The sequence below is a fragment of the Rhineura floridana genome, chromosome 6, assembly GCF_030035675.1.
Source record: "Rhineura floridana isolate rRhiFlo1 chromosome 6, rRhiFlo1.hap2, whole genome shotgun sequence".
Classification (NCBI taxonomy): Eukaryota; Metazoa; Chordata; class Lepidosauria; order Squamata; family Rhineuridae; genus Rhineura; species Rhineura floridana.
In genome coordinates, this window is record NC_084485.1 from 127,216,091 (window position 1) to 127,243,084 (window position 26,994).

The window sequence follows — 26,994 nt, forward strand, 5'->3', positions numbered from 1 at the left end:
TTGATGGGGTCGCATTTTCATTAGTGTCCTGTTTAGTTATATGACATGCCTATCTCTTGCAGACTTGGGCTGCCGGTGCTGTTGGTACCCATTTGTATGTATGTATAAAATTTGCAACCTGCTGGTGACACTTCATGCATCTGACCAAGTGGACTTAGCCCATCAAAGCTCAGACCACAATAAAGTTGTTATTCCTTTAAGGATCACCAGACTGTTGTTTTTGCTGCAACAGATTACCTTTGTAATTTGTAAAGGACAAAATGGGCTGAGAAATTTGTTTAAGCTTCCTGAGAATGTCTAAGTTTTCCTTTTTCCTTTTTTTAGTTTCTTTTTTAAAGCAAGTTTTCTGCCCTAAAAAAATACTAGAAAGTTTTGGGGCAATTCCAGCTGAAATTAGAGAAGTCCTGGCTTGGGATAAAATATCAGCACTTTGAAGAGTTTCGGGATAAGGCCTGGGCCAACAAATTTGAAAAAGTTAAGCAAAATCATTGCAGAATATATTATACAGAGTAAGAGCAATCGGACAATTTTTGCTTAATTTGCATGATGTATACAGGTTGCAGAATTTTAGCACAGTGCAAATTTTTTATTGTCTGGGCACATCATTTTTTAAAAAAACTGTTTTTAACCCAAACCAAGAGGTGGAGGTATTGGCTGGACTTGGTACATACCTCTTTGGAGGGTTTGGGACTTTGCTTTCCACTTAGTTACCCTCAGCAAAAATTTCTTGTGCCAAAAGCACTGTATCTGAGTGGACCTCTATGCCTCTTAAAGACCTTGAGGGTATTTTCCTACATTCTGGAAGCAATTAGCTTTACGGGTAAGGCATAGCCCATGCTTTGAAATTCATTCTTGTCATAACTCCTTGTGTACTCAGGTTCCCTTCTCAGAAAATGTTATTTCCGTGCAAAATGTGGGGCTCTTCCTAGTGAGTCATAAGCCCTTGTTTCTGCTGTTACCCATCGGATTCAGTTACAAACCTGTTCCTATTCCAAGCCCTGGAGATTTTCCACTTCTGACTGTACAGCCTATAATACGATCACACTCACCACAGAGTGACGTGACCATGCAGCTGCTTTGTATATCTGGGATATTTGGAGGGAGGATCTACAGATTGGTGGAGTTCTGCCACTTCACTGTCTCTCAACTATGCATCTTAAGTATACAACATTGGGAAGAATTCAAGGGATCTGAAATATTTTACCCCAGGAAATAATGGCAACCTGAGAAAGATATACAAGGCACAGTATTGGCTCCAGGGGGTGGCCGATTTGTTATGTTCAGATAGGAAAAGTTCTGTGGTTGAAGACAGCGTCGGCATGATGCTTCCTGTGCAAGAGTGCAGTGCTTGCATGCAGAGCGATGCCCACTTGGCTTAGGAGAACCCTATTTCTTTCTACCCCCATGGCAGCATCTCAGGCTCCAGGACATTACAGGAAGTGACCAGTCTGTACATCCCTCCCTCTCCATGCTTTTACATTTACTCGAGATCCTGCCTGTGAATAATTTGCAGTGCTCAAAAAGGAGGAGAGATGGGCCTGGGGGGATTGTGCCCTACATCAATACTTATGGAAAACCCAGCTAAATATCTTCCTTAACCCATTAAATAAGTGGAGGCAGGCCAGTCATATGGCTATATTACATAACAAACAGGGAAAGTGGGACCTGCAACAATACGTTGAACTGTGGAGTGCCCCCGCTCAAGGTGCCAGCCAGCCAGCCATGCCCTCTTCCAGGATACTCCATTCCATTCCCCTGAGCTCTGGTTTTCCATTTCTTCCCTCCCAACAGTCAGCCAGAATTTCCTGGCCACTGAGGAAGCTCAGTGCCCACTGGGATTTTTGGGGGTTCTCCCCCTGCCCCCACTCCTTAGGATACCGCTCTGCAACCTTGGAGTTCCACCAAGCCTATTAATACTTCCTCTTGTGCATGGGTAGTGCAGTTTGAGCTACGTAGTGATCGGCACTCAGAGACTTGAGTACACTTTTGGCATATGTCAGGGGTGTAAACCTTGTTGGCCTCGCAATATTGTTGTCATGCAGGCTGGGGCTGATGGGAGTTGGGAGTCCATCAACTTCTGGAGGGCCCCAGCTTCCCCCCCCGCTATACATGATAGTTCCCCACATCCTTGGTGGGGAGAAAAGTCCTCCTGCTCCCCTTGCCCCCACCTCTTCCATGAATCCCCTTGATTTGTTTCAGGCAGGATGTTTGTATGCGACTCCTTACAGAGTAAAACAAGCAAAAAAGATAGGCCTCTGCCCCGAGGAGGTTACAATCTGAATGTCAGCAGTGGAGAAGAAAGGAAAGGCAAATATAGCAGGTTCTGAAGAGAACACTGGGGATGTGCAGGTGGGCGTACTGAAACATGGAGCAACATACAGGCCAAGTCATGCCAACCCTTCAGTTTTTGCAGGATGTAGTGATTGCATTCCCTGTTGTTAGATCACAACTTACCCCGTCCTTGAACAGCACGTTGGACCCATGGCAAGACTTTCTGGACTCAGTGGTTTTCCATCTTCTGTTAGTTGCCCAGCTGCAGTCTGTTTGGCTGCTGGGTGTATTTAACAAGCAGCCTTAGATATCTGGCCTAAGCTGTACAAGCTGCTTTAGCTTTGGAGGCTGCTGGTTTAGGACAGAGTGTTTTCTGTTTTTCTAGCTCTCATGTGTTCTGCTGGCCATTTTAATTGCTCTTTTGTCTAATTTTGCCTTTCTTGGAGAGCTGGAACCTTGTCTTTCTGGGCTGGCATCTCCTGCTCCTGTAGACTTGCTTTAGGCTCTGTCCCTGCAATTTCCTTTGTCTCTGGGGCTGCATTTTGCTGATATGTCTCCTGGACATCCCTGAAAACCAGCGTAACTTTGTGACAGTGCACTTTTCACAAGATCGCTTCAGCATGTGAAAACTTGAGAAGGGGACATCACTTTGTGATCAGCTGTTGTGTGAGTTATTGTGAGGCCAGTCACATTTGCGGCCTTCCAATACCACCGCATCTGTCACCTGTGGAAATTGTTGGATTGGGAAGAGAAGGCCGTCGCAGTTCTTGGCCACGTTTTGTCCAACCACGTAGCTTTAGGCTTTGGGACTCTTCCGTGTTCCCCTTTTCTTTGACAAGCTCTGGTTACTTGCTCTTTGATACCTCATAACCCTGCCACATCCCCCCCCCCCTTTGACTTCCAGGTTCAAGGTATCCGTCTCGGGGAACTGAAGCTGAAACAAGCCCTTGTCCAAAGTCTCCAGCCTTCAGAACAGGCAGCGAACCTGCACTGAGTCCTGTGGTGTTCCGGAGAGTCGCCTCTGAGCTGCAGATCAACGATGCTCTCAGGGGTTCTGACAGTCAGCTGTACCCCAGGCCTCCGCCCAAGCCCAGTAAAGTGCCTTATTTGAGGCCGCTGTACGGTTCGGAGGCACTCTATTGTGAACTGAATGCAGCACTTCCCACAGACTGCGGGGTGACAAAGCAAGCTTTGTGCCAGAAGAACAGCTTTGTAGAGCATCTGGCCACTAAAGAGTATGGCACACATTCATCCAGGCATTCCGAAACGAGCTACTTGATCCTGGACGACAGTGACTCTTTACTGAGCTCTGCGGAGCCACTCCTGGCCCAGACGGAGATGAGCAAAGGGAGCAGCGTCTTTGTCACGCCTGTTCTTGAGATGGTCTCTAGTTTCAGGCCAAACGATTTTGAGTCAAAGCTCCTTCCGTTGGAAAACAAACCCTTGGAGACAGCAATGTTGAAAAGGGTGAAGGAGCTGTTCACGAACAACAATGCAAAGATAATCGCCATGCATATACTTAAGATGGACTGCAAGGTAAACTGTTTGTTTCTTTTCTTTCTTTAAAAAAAATGTGAATGAGCCTAAAGAGAACTGCCCCTTTTAAAAGTAATAGCCATGTTAGATCAGATCAGGAATATTGTCTAGACTAGTGGCCTGTCTCATACAGCAGCCAGAATTGAGCACATTCTGGGCATTTCAACATTATAAGTTCTGAATATTTTTATTTAATTGTTTAATCCCACATTACCACCATGTGTGGCCAAGATGGCTCATAATATAAAAGCTGCTTTATTATCATCCACAGAGCCTGTATAGATCCATGCATACACACTCCCATACTGTCCCGTCCAGAGCCGAAAGAATGAGGCTGGAGTGTGTGTGCAAGTAAATCTCGTTTTATTAGAGTAATGGATACATCAAAGGCATTGCGCTTCATAGGAAACCCTACGCTAACTCACTAGAGTCCCTAACTATACTCTAGACGTGCTCTGCAGCGTGTGAAGGAAGTTGACTCAACGACCCCCCCACTGGGAGCGGCAGGCTTATATAGGAAATGTTTTCGAACGTAATCTCTGACTCCTTCGTAATTCCTGTCTTTGCCCTGTCCGTTTCTCGCGGCGACGGGAACGAGGGGACGGGACGCACATCCAACAGCTCATCTGAAGACACCTGCTCTTTGTTTTGTTTGTCTTTTGAAAAATTTGAATAAAAATTATTAAAAAAAAAAAGACACCTGCTCCCGAGCAACGGGCTCGAGGTCAGGGGGCGGTGCCACACTGGAATCCTCCTGGGAACTGCTTGGTAAAGGAGGAGCTGGCACTGACTCTGAAGCTTCCCCCCACAAGTCCTCTGCATCAACTGGGGGCGGTGCGCTCGGCTCCTCGGAAAGGGCGTTACTCGTGGGAACTGGCTGGAGAGCAGGCTGCCCCCCTCCCACACGATCCTGCTCAGACACAACAGTCCCCAACTCTGCTTCTTCTGGCTGCGGAGGTGCCTGAAACTTATGCCTCCCCCCTTCCTGTCCCTTCTGAGTTGGCTGCAGCGCAACACATACACACAGTCTTTCAACAAAAGAATATACAAATAACTCAAAATACGAATAAACAGTATTGAAAAGCAGCAACATTCAGGAAAAGGCCCAAGCGGATAAAATAGTTTTCAACTGCTACCTGCATGATCAAGGTCTGGTTGACAGCTACTTAACCGTGGAAGACAGGGCAGGGGGGTGCGGTGCACTGCCTTCAAGCCAATTCCGACTTATGGCGACCCTATTAACAGGGTTTTCATGAGGCTGAGAGGCAGTGACTGGCCCAAGGACACCCAATGATCTTCATGGCTATATGGGGATTCAAACCCATGTCTCTCAGGTCGTAGTCCAACACCTTAACCACTACACCACACTGGTTCTCAGGGGTGGGGTACCAGGAGTCAGGCCTCTGATAATAGGAAATGGGCAAGTTTATACAGAGGAAGGTGGGACTCCAGATATCCTGGCCCCAAATTGTTTTAAGACAGAGGTGGAGAACCTTCCAGATATTGTTGGGCTCTAGCTCCCACCAGTGCCAGCAGACATGGCTAATGGTCAGGGATGATGGGGGTTGTAGTTTAGCAACATCTGGAGGGCCACAGGTACCCTACCCCTATTTTAGACTTTAAAGTTCAAACCAGCACTTTGAATTGCACCTGGAAACTTAACCAGAAGCTGATGAAATGCATTCACTGTGGTCATCCTTATCCAGGAGAGGGTGCAACTGGTGCACAAGCCCATTTTTGGTGAAGGCCTTTTGAGCCACACAACAGAATAGGATGTAGTGGTTTTTACCTCTGCATGCTAAATAAAGAACCATGTCTGTGTACAGTGGCAGCATGTTTGGCTCCAGGTCTGATTTAGAAGCCAGAACTGTATAACTTCAATCAGATCATTGGCGATAGCGTTCAGAGGGCAGCACGGAGCCAGAATTGGCCCTGCCTGCTCTAAGCTCAGCCAAACAGGCAGTGTTGTTGCCGATTTGACTGTGGTTATGTACATAAAGTCAGATTAAGGCTAGTGGTTTCTGGCGTGTTACTTGCCCAGAAGGAATTGATCTTGCCACTAGGGAACTGGATGTGCTAACTCTCCCCCCTGGGCAAACAGCTAACTGCAAGTCTGCACAACAGGAGTATTGTTTGGTTGGGGTAAGTCGGTGGGCGTTTGGATGTTGTTTGATATGGCTGATGACAATTTTAAGATTTCCTGTCTTGAGGGCAGGGGCTTGGATTAGATGGCTGTGATTCTGTGAGAAGATAGAATGTCTCACAGCAAAGAGATGGTAGTCATGTTCTTCAACAGACCTGCTGGGAATGGTTTGTGCATTGTAGTGGCAGAAGAGGCTGTAAGCGCTAGAGAGCACTAGGTGGGAATAATGTTCATTTCTTGTAGCAATACTGAGCTCTCCTTAGTTTTGGTAAAAAGCCCAAATGTGGCTTTTGGTTCCTCATGCATTTGGTCTGGGATGAAGTCAGCAAAGGCAGCTAATAACTACATAGGCTCCCTGGCAGCTGAGCCTGGGGCTCCTGGCATACTAAATCTGCCCTCTACCGGAGCTGCCTTTGAAATAGGTGGAGCTATTTGTTTCTTCAAGAATGAAGAATTTAGGTTTTCCTGGCAATAGTTTGAGGGATACTTGGGAGTAAGCCCCCCAGTTTGCCATTTTAAGCAGCATGTTGGGTGCTGCAAGGCAGCCATCAACCATGCTGATAACTTTGTAGTGTATTGGCCCTCCAGGCTTGCCATACCAGGCTGTGGCAGTTTCAGTTCCAGGCCTGCCTTACCAGCAGCACCATGCTGTGGGCCTTGTTCTCTGTACTGTATATGATTAGTTATAGTAAAGTTCTTATTGTTGTTTAGATCCTCTGTGTGGCCTCTTCCTTCATGATATTTTTCAAACTTCTCATTCAGATATCCTGGAAGGATCAGCATGGGTTGGGGGGAGGACATGGCAACAGCTGTACAAACCAGCAGTGATCACTCCAAACGACTGCAATCACAAATACCTCTTGTTTCATGTTTAGAGGTGACTGACTGTTGCTGGTGGCATTAATGTCTGGAATCACCCTAGGTTATCTGGATAAGATTTATTTTTATTTGGGAAAGGGGGATTAGAAGCAGTCTTCTGTGCTGTGGCACATCTCCCACACTCTTTCTGTGAAAATGACCTCTTACTTTGAATCCCTGCCTGATACCTCCCAAGTGTCAAATGGCATAATCTACACACAGCTTCACTGTGAGTTCTCCCCTCTTGCTGTCATCAATTCAATGACCCTCCTTTGAATGGCTTCCCGCTAAAGCTATTACAGGCTTGTTAGAATCAACAGTCTCTTTGAGGATTGTGTAAATCAAGCTGGCATCAGCTGTGGTCCATTGCACCTCGGGAGTGAGAAGACCTTTTTTGCACTCTACCTCATTACCTAGAGCACTCCACTTTGAGAGCTTAGTCTATATTTATGTTCAATTTAAACTGGGCACTAGAGGAATTGCCTGTCTCCCAACATTACATTTGCTACGGTCACAGGAGGGTCTCCAGATGAGATTGGTTAAGCCAAGTAGCGTGTTAGGCCCATTATTAGGGAGAGGGAGATAATGTTACTAATGACACTTAGTGCCACCTGCCTGCAGCCCAGAGGGGCTCAAAGTCCCTGATGAGAATGATGCTGGATTCTTTGGTAATGCTGTAAAATATAACTGCCATTATGACTCATAAAACTGTTGGTGGATGTTGTAAAATTTGCCAGACGTTTCTCTTGTCTGTCCTTTGACATGGGCCTGTTGCTGTAGTAAGCCTCTTGATCTGGCGATGGTGAGGGGACTAGGCCAGAGGATCTCACTCAGGACCTCCAGTGTGTATAGGTGAATAACTGAACAAATCACAGTAGTTGTGTGTATATCCCATTTTCACCAGCATACCCCTTTTGTTACAGGTGGGGGCTATATTATATCCAGCTGACTTGAGCTGAATGGGTGAGGTTTAATTGTGTTTCATATTGTTACCAGCACAAAGACACAGGGCCTCAATTTAGTGTTGTATGGGTTCAGTAACCCTATGGCAAGATGGGGAACGTGTGTGAGCCTAGAAAGAATGTTGCAAACTGCCTCAAAAGATGCGCTTGAAACAGTTTATTGAAAGGCCCAATGCTTTTCAAAGCAGTTGACTCTTCCCCTCCCCGGGGCTCACAGTTTGACCAAGTCAGCTGCCAGTAGCGAAACCAATTTTTTTTTTTTATGCTGTTGTGGTAAAATGGGCCCACTCGGCCCTGAAAAAGAGCTATATTGCTTAAAACACATTGGGCCTTGATAAAGTTCACCTTTTGAGGTTTCCTCTGTTTCGTTTAGCTTAGTGGAACAACTCTGCTGTGCTTTTATTTGTGTGGGAGGATATTAAACGAAAGTGGATAGATATTCTCTTCAATAATTAACACTTCCACTTGATCTTTACAAGCTCATAGATTGCTGCCTTTCTGTTTGGACTTTTCCTTTCCTTTCCTTCCCTCCCCCCTCTAGATTAAACTAGGTAATCATGCAGTTTCTTTGTTATGCTTCTGTGCCATCTGCCCTGATGAAACTCAGGTTAGTGTACATGGGCCTCTTGGGTAGTTTCTCATCTAGACCTCTGTAGCTTCAGCAAGGCCCTCCTCGGGATACCTGACATTGCCTCCTCATGTGCCTTTTCCAGACCATGCCTTGGGAATCTCTCCTAGGATTATTGAATTATGGTCAAATGTAGAAATTTGTGTTAATTATCATTTTCCAACGTGTTTCAAACAAATCGTATAGCTTAAAGTGTATATAATAGAAAGCTAGACATTTGGTTATCCTTGCTTGACTTTTTTTCTAGCACAAAGCGTCTAATTAAAATATAACTTTCAAAAACACCGTCAGTTTATATTATGTTAATATTTGTTGCAAAAAGATCTAGTGTATTGTTAAGATATGAAAGGAACCATGAGCTCAGTGACTCTTCCACCCTAACGAGGATTCAAAGGAACTGTCAGTAGAATTGCGTGTGGTTTGTGGTGGACTTCAGTGGAATTTGGAATTGCGAACAGAAAGGAAGTGGGAAGCTTGGGGTTGGCAGGTGCCGGGGAAAAACCTGGCTTCTTGTAACTTTAAAGCACCGAGATGTGTAGAAATCAGCAGGTGAACCCTTTCACAGTATGGAGAAAAGTATTGCCACTTGCTTAGTTCTGCAGATAAAGTCGCTGTTAAAAATGCAGCTACAGTTGCTGGTTGAAAAGTTGGCAGCCCTAATGGGAGCTCTGTATGAACAACACTGGAGCCCTGTGAAGTTTTTGAATGGAACAATTGCACGTCCCTTTGTCCTGTCTTCTATGAATTGCCACTGCAAGCTGACAGCCTTTGAATGCCAGGTGGTGGCTCCTCTGGCATGTAAAGCAGCGAGGAGCATTTGGAGCTACTGAGGCTTTTTAACATAAATATTACTTAATGTTCAGGCTGTCTTGTTTCCATCCTGTCTCATTCTGTGTGCACTCTTGCACTTGACAGGTTGCTAGGATACTAGAGGTCTCTGAAGAGATGAGGAGAATCATGGGAGTGAATTCAGGCCTGGAACTTATTACGTTGCCATATGGACACCAACTGCGCCTTGACATAATTGAAAGGTAAATGTTGTTATAGTTACCTTAATGTTTTCTCCTGCTGGGCTGTGCTTAAAATATCAGGCTGCCAAGGAAAACTATTGGAGTTCATTGTTGTGTCCGTGCAAAAGTATTTTGGGCAGTTCTGGCCTTCCTCTCACTATTTATCTTTTATAGTATAGATTCTTAATAGACTACATATTAATGGATTACTAGTGATAGATTAATACACCTTATTAGTGATAGATTAATACAGGTAGAGACTAAAGCCACATTCACACTGCACATTTATTCCACTATTATTCCACTTTAAACAGTCATGGTTTCCCCCAAAGAATCCTGGGAAGTGTAGTTTGTGAAGGGTGCTGAGAGTTTCTAGGAGACCCCTATTCTCCTCACACAGCTACAATTCTCCGAGTAGTTTAACACAGTCCTTTTTCCCAGACAACTCTGGGAATTGCTGGCCTGTAAGGGAACTATGGCTTTCTTAACAAGTCTCAGTATCCTTCATAAACTACACTTCCCAGAATTCTTTGGGGGAAACCATGACTGTTTAAAATGGAATAATAGTGGAATAAATGTACAGTGTGAATGTGGCCCAAGTAGGAAGCAATTTTGTTGGGCTGCGGGGCAATAAACCAGCTTTTAGAAAATGACTGCTCAAGAAAAAATGTGGAAATGTTCTCTTTTAAAGCTTCTGAACACATGTCCACAGACACAAACATCATGGGAGTCAATGGGACTTAGGAAGCATGATCATGACTAAGATGTGCAAGCGTGAATCTTTTGAGACATCACCTCATTCTGGGATGGGCCATATCTCAGTGATAGAGCACATTATTTGCATGCAGAAGGCCCCAGGTTCAATCCCTGTTATCTCCAGCTAACAGATGGTGGGACAGGCTTCTCTTTGCCTGTGAACCTAAAGAGTAGCTGCCAGTCAGAGCTGACAATACTGGACTACATGGATGGTGCCTGGTATAGTAAAAGGCAACTTCCGATGTTCCAGTGTTCAGTGGTAGAGTGCTTACCTTATGTGTAAAGGCTTCCAGGTTTGATCTCTGGCATATCCTGTTTAAAGCATCTTGGGCAGAATTCTTTTCCAGCCACAATTCCTGAGACCTTAGAGAGCTTTACTGCTGGTAGTGAAGATAATACTGGGGCTAGACAAGTAGCAGCTTCCTATGTGAAACCCTTCACAGCCACCAAGTGAGGAATGTTACTTTGGAAATTATATGCCCACGGAGTGATGTAGCTTCAAGTTAATGCTACTAGAATGCTCAAAACTAACTTCTTAGTTTTGAAGATTCTGGTACAGTAGGGCCCCACTCATAGGGCAGGTTCCGTTCCAGGCCCCCGCCGAAAAGCAAAAACTGCTGGAAAGTGGGGCCCTACTCAGCTGTAGCGTGGGAGCTCCCCGTGCTCCAGCTGATCACACGCTGGAGCTCCCCGCGCTACAGCTGATCGCCCCACTGGTGCCACCGTATTAGTGGAATGCTGAAAAGTGGGGCGCCAACAAGCAAGGCCCTACTGTACACTTTATGTCCCTTCACATGGCTGCTGAAATAACAGCTGACAAACTGTGGTATGGCTGGCAGGCATATATGTTGTTAGTGGTGCAGACAGGGGTAGCCAGCATGACCATATTGCACATATTTTCAGTACTTGAGGGGATTTGTGTGAACGCCTCCCGATTTCCAATAACAAAAAGTTAGCTATGAAAAGAGCACATTTTTGCATTGAAGAAAAATCCTGTATTGCATTGGGGGGAGGGCAGTGGTGGCAGTGCTAGGATCAGGAAGTATTTATCATGAATTGTGAACAGGTTTTTAAAATTATACTATGAAATCCATCTTATACTTAACTCTATACGGGATATCAGTGGAACTGTAAGATGTCATTTTTGTCTATTCCAAATCTAGCAGGAACTGTGGAGTGTTTTTTTAAAAATGGTAGATACATATACTTAAGCTGCAAATGAGTCCAAAAAGATGTGCACTATGACATGAAAATCTAAATGCCTCATGTTCCCACATGTCTCCTACACAGATAATCCCAGAAATCTGAGAGCAAAATGTCTCTTCAGGGATTCTGAAAGCCTCCTCTGAGGTCTACAAAATAATACCTTGTCTGCATTGAAAGCCACTTGGACTCCCCTCCCCTCCAAAAAGTTGCATGCAGCGGTTCAGAGCTCTGAGCCAACCGTGTGGTTGTCATGGTTTCCAACTCTAGATTGGAGGGAGATCTGTTGCATGGAATAGTCTGACTGGCAAATCGCTGCTCCTCCTTTTGCCAAGCAACAAGATGACCCACTCCTGTGCTTTTGTGACAGTCATCTTCAAATTGCTTTGCCAGCCTTGGCACCTCTGCTGCCAATATGGGGGTTGGCAATTCTTTTACTCCCAGGCCCTTCCAACTGGGCTGACATTCTTTTGTTGGCTTGTCATGCCTGGTCACATGCATTACTGTTTCTCCTTCCCCTTTCTTCTTCCTTGAAAGGGTGGGTAGCAACGATGAGAGTATTGTCAAAATGATTGTTACGCACTGAGAGTATGTACCCTGAATGTGCTCCAGCTCCAGCCACCTTGCTTAAATACCCCCTAAAATGGAAACTGTGCCAACTAGTGGTTGATTGGCTATTTTTGATGCTGAAACAATGGCGGTGTTCACAGGTCATGGTTAACCATAGCTAAGGGCTTATTGTAAATGTGGAGAGGGCTTCTTCCTAGTGCAAGTGAGAGCAACAAACCACTATTCCTGGCTTAGCATTATGTCCGAACCAGAGATCCCGGCTTGTTTCATTTCAAACCAGCCACAGTGTTAAGCCAAGGCTTGTTCTTCACTTGTCCATGATCCATGGTTTAGAATTACATCCCAAGTTGGAATTGTCATTTGTTTTGCTCAAACAAACCGTTTGAATGAAACAAATGACAATTCCAACTTGGGATGTAATTCTAAACCAGGGATCGTGGTTTGTTGCTTGTGGTGAGTAAGGGACTAAGCAGGAACCATCTCCACATTTATGATAAACCATTAACTATGGTTTATCATGACATGCAAACTGGGCCAATGAAAGTGTATCTATTGCCTTGTGTGAACCTTCTAAATGTGAGGTTTCCGTCATGCATAGAGGGCTGTTGCACTCTGTGGACCACTGTGGCAAATAGATATGAATGGATTGTAACAATAATACGGGCTGAAACTTTTATTCACTTAATTGAGTAAAATCTTTTTATCAGCTAAAAAAGTACCCCTGATTAATTGAGCAATTTATTTTAATAACAAATATTATTATTTTTGGAGACCAAGGTAATAATGGGAAGAAAAGTATTTTTAAAGCCATATAAGCAGTATAATTTTAAAAGTTTAATATATATATATACCCATATATTGCCCATGCGTGCACGCACGCACACACAGTCGCATCCCCTTTTTAGAGACAGTCTTCCAGGAGGGGATGCCTCTTTCTAAGAAAGTGCCTACTGTGACAGTACTCTGCGTCCTCCAAAGCCAAAGAGTGAAGACTTGTTTTCTTCAGATTTCTTCTTTTATTTTAAGTAAATGCATGTGGGTAGTATCAGTGAATTAATTTATAAAAGCTCAGATAGGGCTGTCACATGAGTAAAGATATCTAACGATAACAGTGGCGGAGTATTTCATTCTGTATGCTTATGTGTGTTCAACGTTTGTTGCCAGCATGGTGGTGGTGACACAACGATACCACTTCTGTGATGTAAAATACTGTCTTTTTTACGCTTGGTTCCATGGGGACTTTGACATCACATGGCTCTCTTGATAGCTTGTCCTGACTGTCTCTGATTTGTTTCCCTCTTTAGACACAATACCATGGCAATAGGAATAGCAGTTGACATTCTTGGCTGCACAGGAAACTTAGAAGAGCGAGTAGCAACATTAAACAGGATCATCCAGGTCGCTGTGGAACTCAAAGATTCCATGGGGGATCTGTATGCATTTTCAGCTATAATGAAAGCTCTGGAAATGCCTCAGGTAAAAGGAATTCCCTGTACTAGGCTATTTACAGTGCAGTCCTAAGACAGAGGGGTGTTGGTGGTTAAACTGCCTTAGCCAGTGGCCTGCCAACCACAAGCTGGCAGGGTGGAAGCGAGGGTGGAGGAATGCTCTAGCTTTTCTCCCTTTCCTGTTTTTTTTTTTAAAAAATTACATTTTCACTCCCATTAAAAATATGTGGTGTGGAAGGGGAGGGAGGAATTTAGTCACACTCAGAAGTGTGTCTAAATTTCCTCCTGGTTTGGGGGTGTTGGTAGACCAAGCCAACTCCTGGAACGTCACAGACTCACCCCCTTTTGGACACTTCTGATGTTGGTTGTGCCAGGGGGTTAGAGGAGCTGGCAGTGGGGGACAGAGGCTCCAACACTGGCTCTCCCTCTCTGACGTTGGAGCTCCCTCTCTAACGTTGGAGGGGTAGATCCAATCTATGCTATTGCCCCTGGGACACTCTGCAGGGAACACAAGATTGTATCCTCAGGACTGGTTCACACATTACATTAAACCATAGTTTATTAAATAATGACTTGGCATTATGTGTGAACCCAGCCCTGCAGCTTAACTATGGTTAGAGGTCACTCGATAACCAAGGTTCAGAGTTGGTTTATATGCCTTAGTAAACACTAACCATAGCTTAGTGTTGTGTGATTTCCTCTTTAACTATAGTTAATGAGCTGCCTACACTATAAAGAACTAACTATAGTTAAGGAGTAACAACGCCGTGAGTAAAGAGTGGCAAAAAATTCAAATCATTGTCAATATTCTGCTGCTCTCACTGGTGTTTTTAACTATTCTATGATTTAATAAATCAAGGTTTAAGTGATCATCTGCCAGATGCCTCAGCTTTAACCATGGTTAATATTAACTGTACTTAAGTGTTATGTGCGAACCAGGCATTGGTGTGAATTTATGTCTAAAAGGACCAAACAGTATACAAACAACAAAAAATTAAAATGAACCTCTCACAGTACTAACAAGCAACTGCTCCATCCTGCCACATCATACAGCAAATTGGTGGTTTTCAAGAGGAACTTCTCCTGTTCTTTGAGGGTGCAAACTGCACACTTGAAAGAACAGCAGCAAAATGTTCTCAGGCTATTGGAGAGTCCAATGTGATGCAAATGTGCTGTACGAAATCTTGCTCTCCTCTGATTTGTATGGAAAACTTCTTAGGTTACGTCATGTTCAGTGAGATAATGTAGCTGTTGCTCTGCAGGTAGGACCACTTGACAGTGTAGCTGTTCTTCCTCTGCAGGTTGCAAGGTTGGAGCAAACATGGACCACTTTGAGGCACTGCTACACACAAACAGCCATTATGTATGAGAAGCAGCTGAAACCATTCAGCAAAGCCTTACACGAAGGGAGAGGTGAGTGTGTACACAATTGCAGACAGCTGCATCACATTTATCATCGTCATCATCAAGAGGGTCCTTGGGCCACATCTTTTATTGCTTTAATGGAGAGTGCAGAAGCAACCCCAGGTCATTTCAGTGACAGTAATGGACCGAATCCATTAGATGTAACCACATCATGCCTTGCTCATGGTTCACTTCTGTTGTGTAGGGGAAAACACAGAATATTGTATCGTTCCCTGTCATGGGGCATTGAAATGCTTTGCTATGGAGGATATGAGCAAAGAATGCCCGTGCAGTGCCCGTGCACAAGCATAATGAAAAGGGCCATACATGGCCTAGATCCCATTGAATGATTATCCAATTTCCCCAAGAACTGACTGGATAATAAGCTTCCCTGGAGCTCCAACAAGAAGAGATCCACGGCAAGGTCAACTTTTTATCCACCTGCCAAACAGAGAGCATAAGCCATGCTTATGGAGAGAAGATGGAACCAACACAGGGAATTGTATTTGCATCAGCTACCATTCGCTTGATGCCAATTGGTGGTAGTCTTATAGTACTGCATTCCAAGCAAATTAATGAAATCCTGCTTGTATCTCACCCAAGAGAGGCTAGCTGATAAGGGTGCATGACTGAAAATTATTTTTCATTCCCTCATTCTCAGAGACAACTTGCGTTCCTCAAAATGTTGTCACCGTGCCCCTGCTGATGCCTCTGGTTACGCTGCTGGAGCGCCAGGCTGTTGTGTTTGATGGAATGGATGTGTGGGAAAACACAGACCAAAGCTGCGAAATAATGTTGCAGCACTTAGCGACTGCTCGCTTGATAGCCCAAAAGGCTGCGCTTTACAGCACAAATGCAGAAAGGATGTTAGCAGGTAGGAGGGGAAAATAACTGCTCCACACTGTCACAACTGTAGGGCCTCTCTTGGTTTTAATTCCACAAAAAAGGGGTTGTGGAGGGAATTGTGTCCAGATGTGTTGAAATGCAGGAAAGCTTTCTGTCTTGTTTCTTAGATCTGCCTTTTGCAGTGGTGTTGCTAAATTGGCAACTTTGGTTTATGCTGTATCTGTTCCCCATATCTATATTGTAAACTAGAAGAGCTAAAACCAGGGAAGTCTTGCAAGTAAATGCAACTTGTGAAAAAAAGTACGTGCCCTGTCTAGGTACTTGCTATGACTCATTATATAGTACAAAAAGCATCAAATTGGGCATAAGAAGCTGCTGCCTAGATTGGATTTAGGGGGGAAATCCTTTGGGACATGTTGTTTGGGACATTGTAGTTAAAAAGAAACAACACTTGTTAGCAGGTTTAAAGTACGGTTGCATAAAAAGGTTTTCAAAATGACAAGTGTCTTATGACGTTTAAAAAACTGAATAGTTCATTATGGGCTGAAGTTTGCAGGTTGGCCTAGTTTCTTTGCTTATCCATTTTAGCCACTTGAGGGTGGGAGGCAGTGCCTTGGCCCTCCACTCCCATTCCCTTCTCAAAGTGGCCAATTTTTTATATGAAGAGCATCCCTAGGGATGCAGTCATGTGGAAGAATGATCATCTCACCTAGTGTGGCCCCTCTTGCAGATACCACTTGCTGGCAGTAATTTGCATGAGCATTTCAGACATCATATTCACCCAAATATGAAAAAAAAAACACCCAGCAGCTGAAACTGGGGGATTGTCGGGTTAATAATGTTGTTCACATAGCTATGTTTCTACAGAATACCTCCTGCACAGAGGTATTATCAGACTTCTGAGCTGACCTTTAGTCTGTTGCAGCAAAAAGTGTTTGTCTTGAAAGCCTTTATGGTAAAAAGGCTGATTTATAGTAACACATTTCCCATTTTTCCTCATCAGGTTTTCAGGCAGATGACGAGATGAATGAAATCTTCAAAACGGAATTTCAGATGAGATTGCTCTGGGGCAGCAAAGGAGCTCAAGTTAACCAAAGTGAAAGATACGAGAAATTCAACCAGATTTTAATTGCACTCTCCCGAAAATTAGAACCCCCTCTAGCAAAGCAGACAGAGCAATGAAATGTTGAATGGACTCTCAGCTATAGTTAATTCAATATAATTACTTAACTAAGAAAAAATACACTGTAAAACAGGCTTGCATCAAATGTTTGCCTTTTCCCCCCTCAGAGTAAGAAGAGGATGATTGTCCAGAAATGTTTGCAGCCTGTTCACATTCCCCTGTTTTGCTGTGAGTTTCACACATTTTAAAAAACTGTTTCTCCTTTCTGGCAGTAGTGATTCTAGCCAATCAGGGATTACTTGGTGAATGTGATGGCTTCACATTCACAGCTCGTTGAGAACAAGGGTAATAGTTTCTGGATCATAATTGTTCTCTCTCTGAATGGGCAAATACTTTCAAAGCAACTCCTGGGGAAAAAAAACGCTAAAGGGGTGTGAGGGTGCTTGTTGCCACTGCCAAAAGTTTTTGCATACTCTGCTGCTTAGTGTCATCCACAGCCTCTTCAAAATTTCTATGTTGCACAGCGTGCATTTTTGAGTTGCCTAACAAAGGCTACAGATTTATAAAGGAATCATTATTTATTATTGCTATCTTTAAAAATTATCTCATGCTCAATGAATTCACTGTCCATTACATAAAGTATTGCAGACAGTGATTTTATTAGAATATTTTAGTCTTGCATCAAATGTTATTAATAAACTGTAATGTAAATATGAGTAAAGGTTAAAGAATGGCTTCGCAGCAGGTATCAGTTATATGATATCCCGTGAATGGATGTGGAAACTTGTACACATGTGAATTAAAGCATCTCTTTGTGAAATATTTTACTGCCTCAGTGAATGGGAAAGAGTAAATTATTTAGGGGCTAATCTTTGCTCCTGAACTTCCTTCTTCTTGATTATTCTCTGCATCCATCATTGTCCCCATACATGAAGTCCTGGGTTTACCTTTAGTTCTTCCCTCTTCTTTGCTCAAGCTGGTCCCAAATCTTGCTGCTTGTCCCTGTGCACAAACCAGGGTGGTGAACCTGTTGTACTCCAACTCCCATCAGCCCCAACAAGCATGGCCAGTGATCAAGGATGATTGGAGCTGTAGTCCAGCAACATCTGGAGGTTCACCACCCCTGCTGTACACCATTCTAAATCTACCCCTTCCTCAGCTACAACTCCTATGTTCTGCTTTGCTACTACAATCCCGCTGTGTGGCAATTTCTTTAGCAGCCCTCAGTTCTCTCATCTCTGTCCAGGATTGTTACCAAACACATCTTTCATTTATTCAAACTATCTCAAACTATCTCTTCTGATCCTTTGATGGCTGCATCAAGCCACCTTCAATGGATATGTAAAATAACAGATGAAAATTTGAGAGGATATTGTTGATAAAGCACCAACTACATTGTTGATTTATAAATGTATTTATATATCTCCCTGTCATAAAATATCAGAGTAGTATGCAATAATATAAAAGCAAACTGTTGTAAGGACAGAACATCACTAAAATGACTGGCTACTCAAGAAAATTATAACTGCATAGATCTGTCAGCATAAAAAAGTCTTCAAGAGGTGCCTGAAAGCCAAAACCAAGGATGCCTGCTCCAATCTGGTTGTCATCTCAGGCAACAATAGGCTGAGTGTCTGTCTCCCCAACCCCTTTGATTTGTTATATATAATTACTTGTTTTTAAAATAAAAGTAGGATTTGGTATTAATATGTAGATTAGGTCCCCCTTAACTGCATGTACTGCAACAATTTGACATCCTCCCCAATACCCACAACTAGCACAGGTTACTAGAGCTTTGAAACAGAAACCATGTCTTAGTTTAGTTTGCAATGAATGAGGCAAGAAGCTGAAGCTGTTCTTGCCAAGGATAACTTGGAGAGGGGGGCTCTGTTCTTGTGATAAAGGCAGGAGATGGGGACAGACTTGATGAAAGTTAGTATAAATATTAACATAGGATTTGACCCATCCCTGCATTGTTCTTTATAAGGTCATAGTTGCCATGGAAGTAGCAAGATGACTGCATTGGCACTTTACTAAAGTTAAGCCTGATGCTCAAAATAATGACTTCGCAGGAAACAGTAGGAACTGCGCTTCTAAGGAGTTAATGACTATGTATCAACTCTTTTATTGAAATAGTGGTAAGACACATCCTACTTATTTGTTGTTGTTATGTGCCTTCAAGTCAATTACAACTTATGGTGACCCTATGAATCAGTGACCTCCAAGAGCATCTGTCATGAACCACCCTGTTCAGAGCCTGTACAATCCTACTTATAGTCTTACTTATTAAAAAAGTTTTTTTGAAACATCTCTTTGCAAATCATATAACCACCTACATTAACCAACCATGACAATAGTTTATCTTCTTGCCATTTCATGCATGCTTTTCCCACTTGATGTGGTCTGGATTACAAACGTTCCTAGGCTTAAGTGGATAGTTGGTCTATTGAGTCCTTTCAAAATAAAGGCAGAATCCAAGCATTTTTGTTAACATTATTAAGACTAAAAGGTGGGCCTGAGGGGGGGGGAATTGCTGTATTTTTCTGGGTATTTTTCTGACTGTTATGTATGAAGGGGAAATAAATAAATGGGCAAAATGCAAACAATATTTTAATTACTCAAATGGCCTATATGGGATGATACCATGTTCTTCTCTAGAGCCGTCACAAGCAGTAATATGCCAGGTACATGCACACTATTCATGCAGTTACATTTCCTATGTACTCTCTATTGCAAAAGGCTCCTGCAATGGGGGTGGGGGGTTAGGGAAAAACATTGCATTTTCACAGTATCAAAATGTTGTGGTTTGACTGCTGGCAATAGGTTAACTCCTTAGCATATGACATCACAAGTGTATTTTAGGTGTTATAATCAGACGATGATATGAGGTGGCCTGCCTTCCGCCACCAAATACTGAGACAACCCTTAGAAGGAAGTGCATTTTGTGGTTTTACCACTGTGCAGTGGTGCTGTTTGGAGTTTGTTTCAACCACCTGAAGGGCTTGGATCATATCTAACTGATAGAGATGACATTTCTCTGTAATGAATATTGTAACCTGAGGGAGAAGGATTCCTCAAAAATAAAATATCAATTGTATGTATTCTACAAATAAAGTAATTGGAAATCACCTAACCACAGATCTTATCAGTCCCCTGTACAAGCCACACACCAGAGTAAACGCAGTAGCACAGTACACGTGTGTGTGTGTATACACACACCCTCCTTCCCTGTCTCTCCCTCCCAGGACTTGCCCCTCGTATTAAAATACTGCACTACTTACTGAAGTTGTACTTGCTACCTGCAGCCAAAAGAGCTTTTCTTGTGTGTGCATTTCGGGCATGTTTTGTCATTCTATTTCCCTAAGTATATAGAAGTTCACTTCTCTGTAACTGAGAAGTACCAACCCTCCTTTCTTTGTGTAATTAGATGATTTCTTTGTGTAATTTTGTATTGCTTGGAATTGTTTTGGAGGCAAAAGGGTAAAACATCCCCTCTCCACAGCCAGTTATCCAACAATGGCTGAAAGAATCTGCTGTTGACTAAGGGGAAAAAACACATCTATCTTAGGCTGGAAGTCAGGGTGGGGAGCATGACATGAATCCCAAGATAGACCAGACAACCAAACTTTTGTCCTGTTGTCCATAGTTTTTGATGTGTGTCTTTTTTTTTTTTAAATAAGTTAGTAAAGCAGAATACTGCCAAGCTTTTTTGGATAGTTTACATGCTCTAGTATGTTCTTCATCGGTACCAAGCACGGGCCTTGTGATCACAAGGACTGTCTTGTCTTAACTTACAACTTCCCAATTAAGAATTGTACCAAGTTTTGACACAGCTTCCATTTTTCTGGGTTAAGCTACAGACTGAGCACAGAGTTAGCAAAAGACCCAGTCTGGATTGTGAAGCCACAGAAGAGCAAAGAGCGGAGTGCCACAAGAATTTGTTAACATCCAACCGTTTAGGTACTTTTCAAAATATAGACCGCTGTGCCAGAAGTGTGCAGCTCAAAAGAAAAGGAAAACAGGTGCTTTATAAAAGGAACATATTACATGACCAGGGTGAAAAAATATATGGTTCAATTGGAGGACCATTCTGTAGCAACTCTCACAGCAGTCAAAAGGTAACTGAGCAGCAAGTGTAATGGTCCCTACTCTTTGACATATGAGCAAACATCACTGATTAAAGGGAGTGGAGGCTGGCACACAACCTCTCTGAAAACTTTGGAAAGCTCCAGAGCTCATGTGCAAAGGTGGAACTGCACAGAAATGACAATGAAAGGCCCCAGGATATGCCAGCCTCTTATCTTTGCTAGCTTTCCAGCTGTTTTTTCAGGGAATATTGTATCGCACCCACCTCTGCATACCAGATACAATAATGCTGCCTATTTGTTATATGGTCACTTGCACAAGCATGCCAAAAGTCTCTGATGTTAATAAAGATGCTTGCCTCTCATTTCACTTCAGCCTAACTCCTAGAGCATGCAAAGAAATTTAAGTAGAAACTGAGTTAAGGGTTATTAAATTGCAAGGTAACTGGTCATGGAAACACATTGTTCAAATAAGTAGGGAGATTAGATCTTGCACCAGCGATTAAATCTGCTTATCTGAACTGGGCCCATGAACAGCGAGGAGCAAAAAACATGTGCCTTTTTCTGACACTGACTGCTCCTGCCCTCCTTCAAACCTGAGTGCATTAACCAAAATCTACCCAATTCCTGTGCCTGCAACAGAATACAACAAAGAAATTACCAGGACCATGAAAAGGTTGTTTTTAATTCCATGAAAATATTCTCAAGAGAACCACTATTTTTTTTAACAAAGCATCTAAACATTTAAAAATCAACACGTGCACAAGATTAAAAATGACTGGAAAGTTGTAAGACTCAGACAATTCGTCGTGTTCAAAATTTCAGATTTCTGCTAACTCTGCAAGTACAAAGATTATTTCCTCCCCTTAAATTTAATAACCCTCATGAAGGTTGCATTATACCACAGAAAGAAAATCTCCTGAGGAAGCAAATCCTGTTCCTAGAAAAAACAGTAACATGAAAGAACGGTTTGTCCTTTACTACAAGTATTTACCAGGAGTGTCCTTTACAAGAAGCCCATGAGGTTGTTAGGTAAAATCTACAGGGCTCCTGGCTGAAAGTAGTATTGAGAACATTTTCTCATTATATTTAACTTTGAAGAAATAATTATAATAATTAAAAAACCCACTAGGTTGGTCTTAAAAAAACCAAAACCCTATACCATGTAGTCTTGTCAGTAATGAGTAAGGTCACATTATATAAATAACCCTGTTTTACAATATCCAAAAAGTCTAACCTTTAGTGTTTAAACCACCCCCAATGTAAATACGCTATGTCATCTGTGCAATAGTGGCACACTTAATAATAAAAGGAAGAAAACTTCCACACAGTCACATAGATTTAGTTTTACTGGTAGTACAATTCCTAATAACACTGAAAAAGTTCTAAAGAAATCCAGCACTGCTGTGTCCAAATATTGCTTCAACCCACCCACCTACCTGTATAGAATCAGGTGTTCTTTTAATATTACCACAAACAGCAAAAAACTGGATTTATGAATTTAATGTAAATGGTTTCTCCCTCCTTCCTATGTCCCATATTCTAAGATTACCCTATTTAGTTTAGATGTAGGATGATTTCATTAACAGAATTCACGAGCGGCAGACAAAACATGAGCAATATGGGGTGCTGTAGACAACTATATTTACATGTATAAACATTTCCAAATCTCAATGTTTACAAGTAAAAGTGCACATAGATCATTACAGAGTATCACTCCAACTTTCAAATGGTTCTTACAATGAAGCATCACTTGGAAACAGACTAGCACTGCAGTTAATTAGAAACTGGAGTCTTCCCCCCCCCCACCTCAAGAAATAGAGACAATCAAGGGAAAAAAGGCTCCATAAAAATCCTATTAAAAACATTCATTAGACATAAAATTAAACTGATACATCTTTTGCTTTCAACACATAAAGTTTACAATGCACCATGTATCATATGATAGAGCTCTAGAAAGCATCTACCACGGCTACCAGCAGCTGCAGTATTGTAGAAAGATTCAGGAGGTCAAACGGAGTTGAGATGCAAAGCCCTTTGTGGGATACTGAAGTGGTAATGTTGGCAAATCAACAGATTTAGGCACTCAAGAGTTTAAGGCAGCATCTGAATGGCAAGCACTTGACTTCTGAAAACAGTCGTTTGTCTTGTAGTGGAAAATCTGTGCTGTTATCTCAGGTTTTCAGTGCTCATAAGACGTTAGTGAGGTGCTGAAAATGGGCTGCAGTTTTCTAGTGCTGATATATATTCCATTCCCAAAATCAAAATGAATGTTAAGTTCACATTGTTTATAACGCCAAAGAACTGGAATGTAATGATGGTCGTGATGAGGGCAAAAAAAAAGGGGAGGAAGAAGGAATAGCAGCATAAAAGGGAACTGAAATAATAAACTTTAGTGCTGGAGATATGAAACTATAGTAAAGTGGTTTTGCTACAAATGCAGATGAGGAGGAAGAGTTATGAAAATACAAAACATTAGGCAGGCATGCCTTATACATATCTAGACATGCAGGAGAAGGTTAGGGCGAGCATGGAGGTGGCACAGGCAGAGACTGTCAATGACATGATTTTCATTCAATGCCAGTTTAAAATGGGCATGGAAAATGAGGCAGCTGAAACAGCCAATTAAATATACAATGCATCTGGTGAACAGCAAGGAGGATTTTTCAGGACCATGAAAAGCGTTTGTTTTCAGATTGGGTGGTTTGGTTCTGTTGGAATGGAGTTTTAGTTTACCACAACAATTTTGAATACACATAGGAATGCTAACATTGTTAGTGAGAAATGTATGCCTGCATGCCTTCATGCAACTGGTTTTTCCCCATCTTGCTGGGCCTAACCCCCTCCCCCCCTCAAGCAGCTGCATGTAACCTCCTTCAACATCTCGCCCATTTTCTCTGAAACCCGCTTCAGGAACCTGCAGTCCAAGAGGAAAAAAGAGAAGAACAGAATTACCAGAGGCCTTAAAAGAGAGAAGTGCGCTCATTTAAAAAAAAATCCATCTCAAATGGCTAGAAAATAAATCTGCCTATGCGGCACAGAGCCTTTTCAAGCATTCACCACTTCATATTTTCCAGACAGCAGTTCATTCAGAATCAAATTAGTGCAATTGGGTGTCCAGGTTCTTCCCCTTGTCCAAGTGAAAATGCAAAGGTAACAGCACTTAGAAAATTCTACTTATATGTGCATTATCCCACAGACTATCATCCCAGCCCAGTGATCTGTTCCAAGCATGGGAGCTTCAGCGTGTGCACAAAGATGTGCCTGTTCACAATGGCTTATCCACGCATTTTAACAAAGGGAGCTCATCTGCATCCTCCTTCCTTCTTGTATGCAAATATGCTCCTTCTATTGGAATGAGTGGAGTGGCCCACGCTAACGGGAGACTGTTGTGCACGTGGAATTGGGATGCAGCTTTGCTTGTACTTCTTTAACAGGTATTTCCCAGGAGATATTTTTCAAGAGTGTTGGCGCAAGAGAAAGGCTGCAGCTCATCAGTTACCTTTTACCAACAGAATAACCTTGACAAGAGTCCCAATCAGGAAAAAAATCATTTCAACACCACCTAAGTATTTAGAGTTCTTAACAAGCAGAAAGAGAGCAAAAAGGGTTGGATCACCATGTTGTATGTCTGCTGAATCCCCATTAACAAGCTATGCACTTTCCCAATTACCTTCTACATTCATCATTTGTGAACAGGACAATGTAGCTCTGATTCTCAAAGAAAAAACTGCAAGAATATGTACAGAACAAGCATGTTTGTAAACATTAGCAGCAATCTCTTACATATAGGCCACGGTACTGGCAGCAGAAAAAGTTTCTTTTCTGTACTGCATCCCATTGCACTGAATCGTAAGCTGCTTTTTAAGAATACACACAATGCAGAAAAGGGCAGTAGAACATGTAGAAGAAAAGTAAAAGCAGATTTGCTTGCCCATTTTCCTCTGGAGCAGGGCCATTTTCATTTCATTAACTGAGCTTAGTTTTTAGTTGGATGTTGGCAACAGGCTCCTGTTCGGGGAAAGGGATGGGTGCTTGGCTAACAGACCTGTATACACTGATATGATGAAACAAACAAACAAAAAAAGAATTGATCCATCTAAAATTTTCTTTAAGCTTTTACCAAAAAAAAAATTAAGAAAACTAATAAAATATTGTAGCTTGACCATTGATTATAAGAGAACACTTAAAAGCCTTCAAGCAGATAGAGGCAGAAATAGTAAGACAGACATGGCACTGGCCAAAGCTGTGCAACGAACTCATTGAAACGTGGGCGTTCTTCCCGTTTCAGTACTGACATCTCAGGATGGGCTCACATGGTGAACAATAGATTGAAAGGTCTCCTAAATGTTCTGACACTTTTCATCCAATTGCATGCTTCAGCATTCATTAAAGAATGTTCACTGGTAAGCTGATGGGCTGGAGGTTAGATATAGGTTACTGCACCTTTACTGTTTTTCTCTAGAGTTACATCTATGTAGGAAGTTGGCACATATCCTTCTTCTCCATTCTGCCTCCGAGCTCTTGTCCATCCATCCCCTTTATCTTCCTCTATTATGTACAGAATCTCCCCTTCTTTCATTGCCAGAGTACCTTCATTGTGACCTAGAGGGAAATGGGGATACAAAAAGACATCATCCCAGCTCTGTCAGGAGTGTAAGCAAGCTCTTTCTCAGCACTTATTTTCCATTCACAGGAGGAAACATCAAATCTGTGGAACTGAACATATGTTCCAACTGTAGGCCAGGAGACAAAATATGCTCTCCTGTTGTAAAGCTGAATGCATGCCAAAGGCTGCTTTTCTAGTCTAACATATTTGTTTTGTTACCACGCAGAAGCATTATTCTGCTGTCAAACAAAAATGATTTATGGCATAATTTCCCAAAATCTAAACCAGCTGCTAGAATAGTGTACATGCAGACAATTATATTTATGTAAGGCATAAATACTATAAATACTATACATAAGCACACATATACACACTTAGATTGATATAGGAAACTATCTACCTACCTAACCACCCACCCACCTACCTAAAGTTAATCTTACCATCAAAAGGATAGATAGCTTTGCAGTGTCCTATAGCTGGTAAGGGATCATCATCTTCAAACTCATCATCAAATTCATTATGGGGGCCATGCTGCTGTGGTGGGCTTCGAACTTCTTGGTTTGCATCATCTGTGTAGCTCCCTTCAGGGCTAAAATGCAAGAATTAAAACGGGAGACCATTACACTTCACAAACAAAGAACCCCAACATTTCCCCTATATTAAAAAAAAGTCTCAGAACATTTGTAGACCTAATTTCAGCCCATATAACTTTGTGCAGCAAACTATATTTGGCAAATCCTACATAAATATTTATTGCTAGTGATGAATACAGGCATGGGCAAAATATAGCCAAGCTCTAAGGAGAGTCCACAGATTGCCTAGCATTTGATGTGCCTAGCATATCAAAATAACCAGAACACTAAAATGCTCTTTTAAAACTATATCTATGAGAACAGAACTGTGCCACTGCTATCACCTCCTCTTCTACATCCCATATAACCATCCATGGCTGCGAGACTGAAGAAGACAACTGTGTGCATGCTCACTAATGCTGTTGGAGCAAAAACGTTCATACTCAAAGTTTGCTCTGCTACGCAAAAGAGATGATAGAGGCCCCCCCCCCCGCCCACCATCTGCTACCTAAAATAAAGTACAAATTGTGTGACTTTGGGGTTCATCTTTTCAATACAGCTATCTAAATAAGCAGGCCACTTTTCTGGGTCTTTGCTAAGTTCACACCAGTCCCGGTTTCACCATCTTAACTGCAACATAATGAAGAGTTGTTGTTTCTTAACAGTAACCAAGGAGATCAAAATACCACATTGACCCTTTTTAAGGGGAGGAAGAGATGGGAAATCTTCTGAAGTTGGATGAAATGTTTCTAAAATGTGTACTGCTCTTTTTAAAGTGTTTCATAAGAGTGGTTTGTAATATATGTATAACCAATAAAAAATAAAATGCAGAATTTAAATTGTAAGGCAAAACCTACACATATAAACACTCATAATTCAAAAATGTGCCAAAAAGGAAAAAGAAAAGTTGCAAACAATAAAAATGCTGAGGACTTTCCCTCCCGTGCCCACAAAACTGGGCACATAATAA

General features: G+C 42.4%; 2 protein-coding genes across 11 annotated transcripts in view; one reads left to right on the forward strand and one right to left on the reverse strand.

Annotated features, from left to right (window-relative positions):
* BCAR3 (BCAR3 adaptor protein, NSP family member) overlaps positions 1-17,580 on the forward strand; it is a 117,630-nt gene extending 100,050 nt beyond the window's left edge. For 6 of the 7 annotated variants that reach the window (XM_061633758.1, XM_061633757.1, XM_061633762.1 and 3 more), the window contains 6 exons: positions 3,176-3,807; positions 9,314-9,429; positions 13,242-13,413; positions 14,687-14,798; positions 15,451-15,663; positions 16,639-17,580. In XM_061633758.1, the coding sequence (XP_061489742.1) occupies positions 3,176-3,807; positions 9,314-9,429; positions 13,242-13,413; positions 14,687-14,798; positions 15,451-15,663; positions 16,639-16,817 (1,424 nt within the window). In that variant the 3' untranslated portion in view covers positions 16,818-17,580. Of the gene's footprint in view, positions 1-3,175; positions 3,808-9,313; positions 9,434-13,241; positions 13,414-14,686; positions 14,799-15,450; positions 15,664-16,638 lie in introns of those variants that run through there. The other variant, XM_061633763.1, reaches the window with a different exon arrangement.
* Positions 17,581-21,510: 3,930 nt separating this feature from the next.
* Positions 21,511-26,994, reverse strand: part of FNBP1L (formin binding protein 1 like) — a 98,525-nt gene continuing 93,041 nt past the window's right edge. For 3 of the 4 annotated variants that reach the window (XM_061633767.1, XM_061633764.1, XM_061633766.1), the window contains 2 exons: positions 25,893-26,041; positions 21,511-25,448 (listed from right to left, as the gene is read on the reverse strand). In XM_061633767.1, coding sequence (XP_061489751.1) covers positions 25,270-25,448; positions 25,893-26,041 — 328 coding nt within the window. In that variant the 3' untranslated portion in view covers positions 21,511-25,269. The remainder of the gene's footprint in view (positions 25,449-25,892; positions 26,042-26,994) is intronic. The other variant, XM_061633765.1, reaches the window with a different exon arrangement.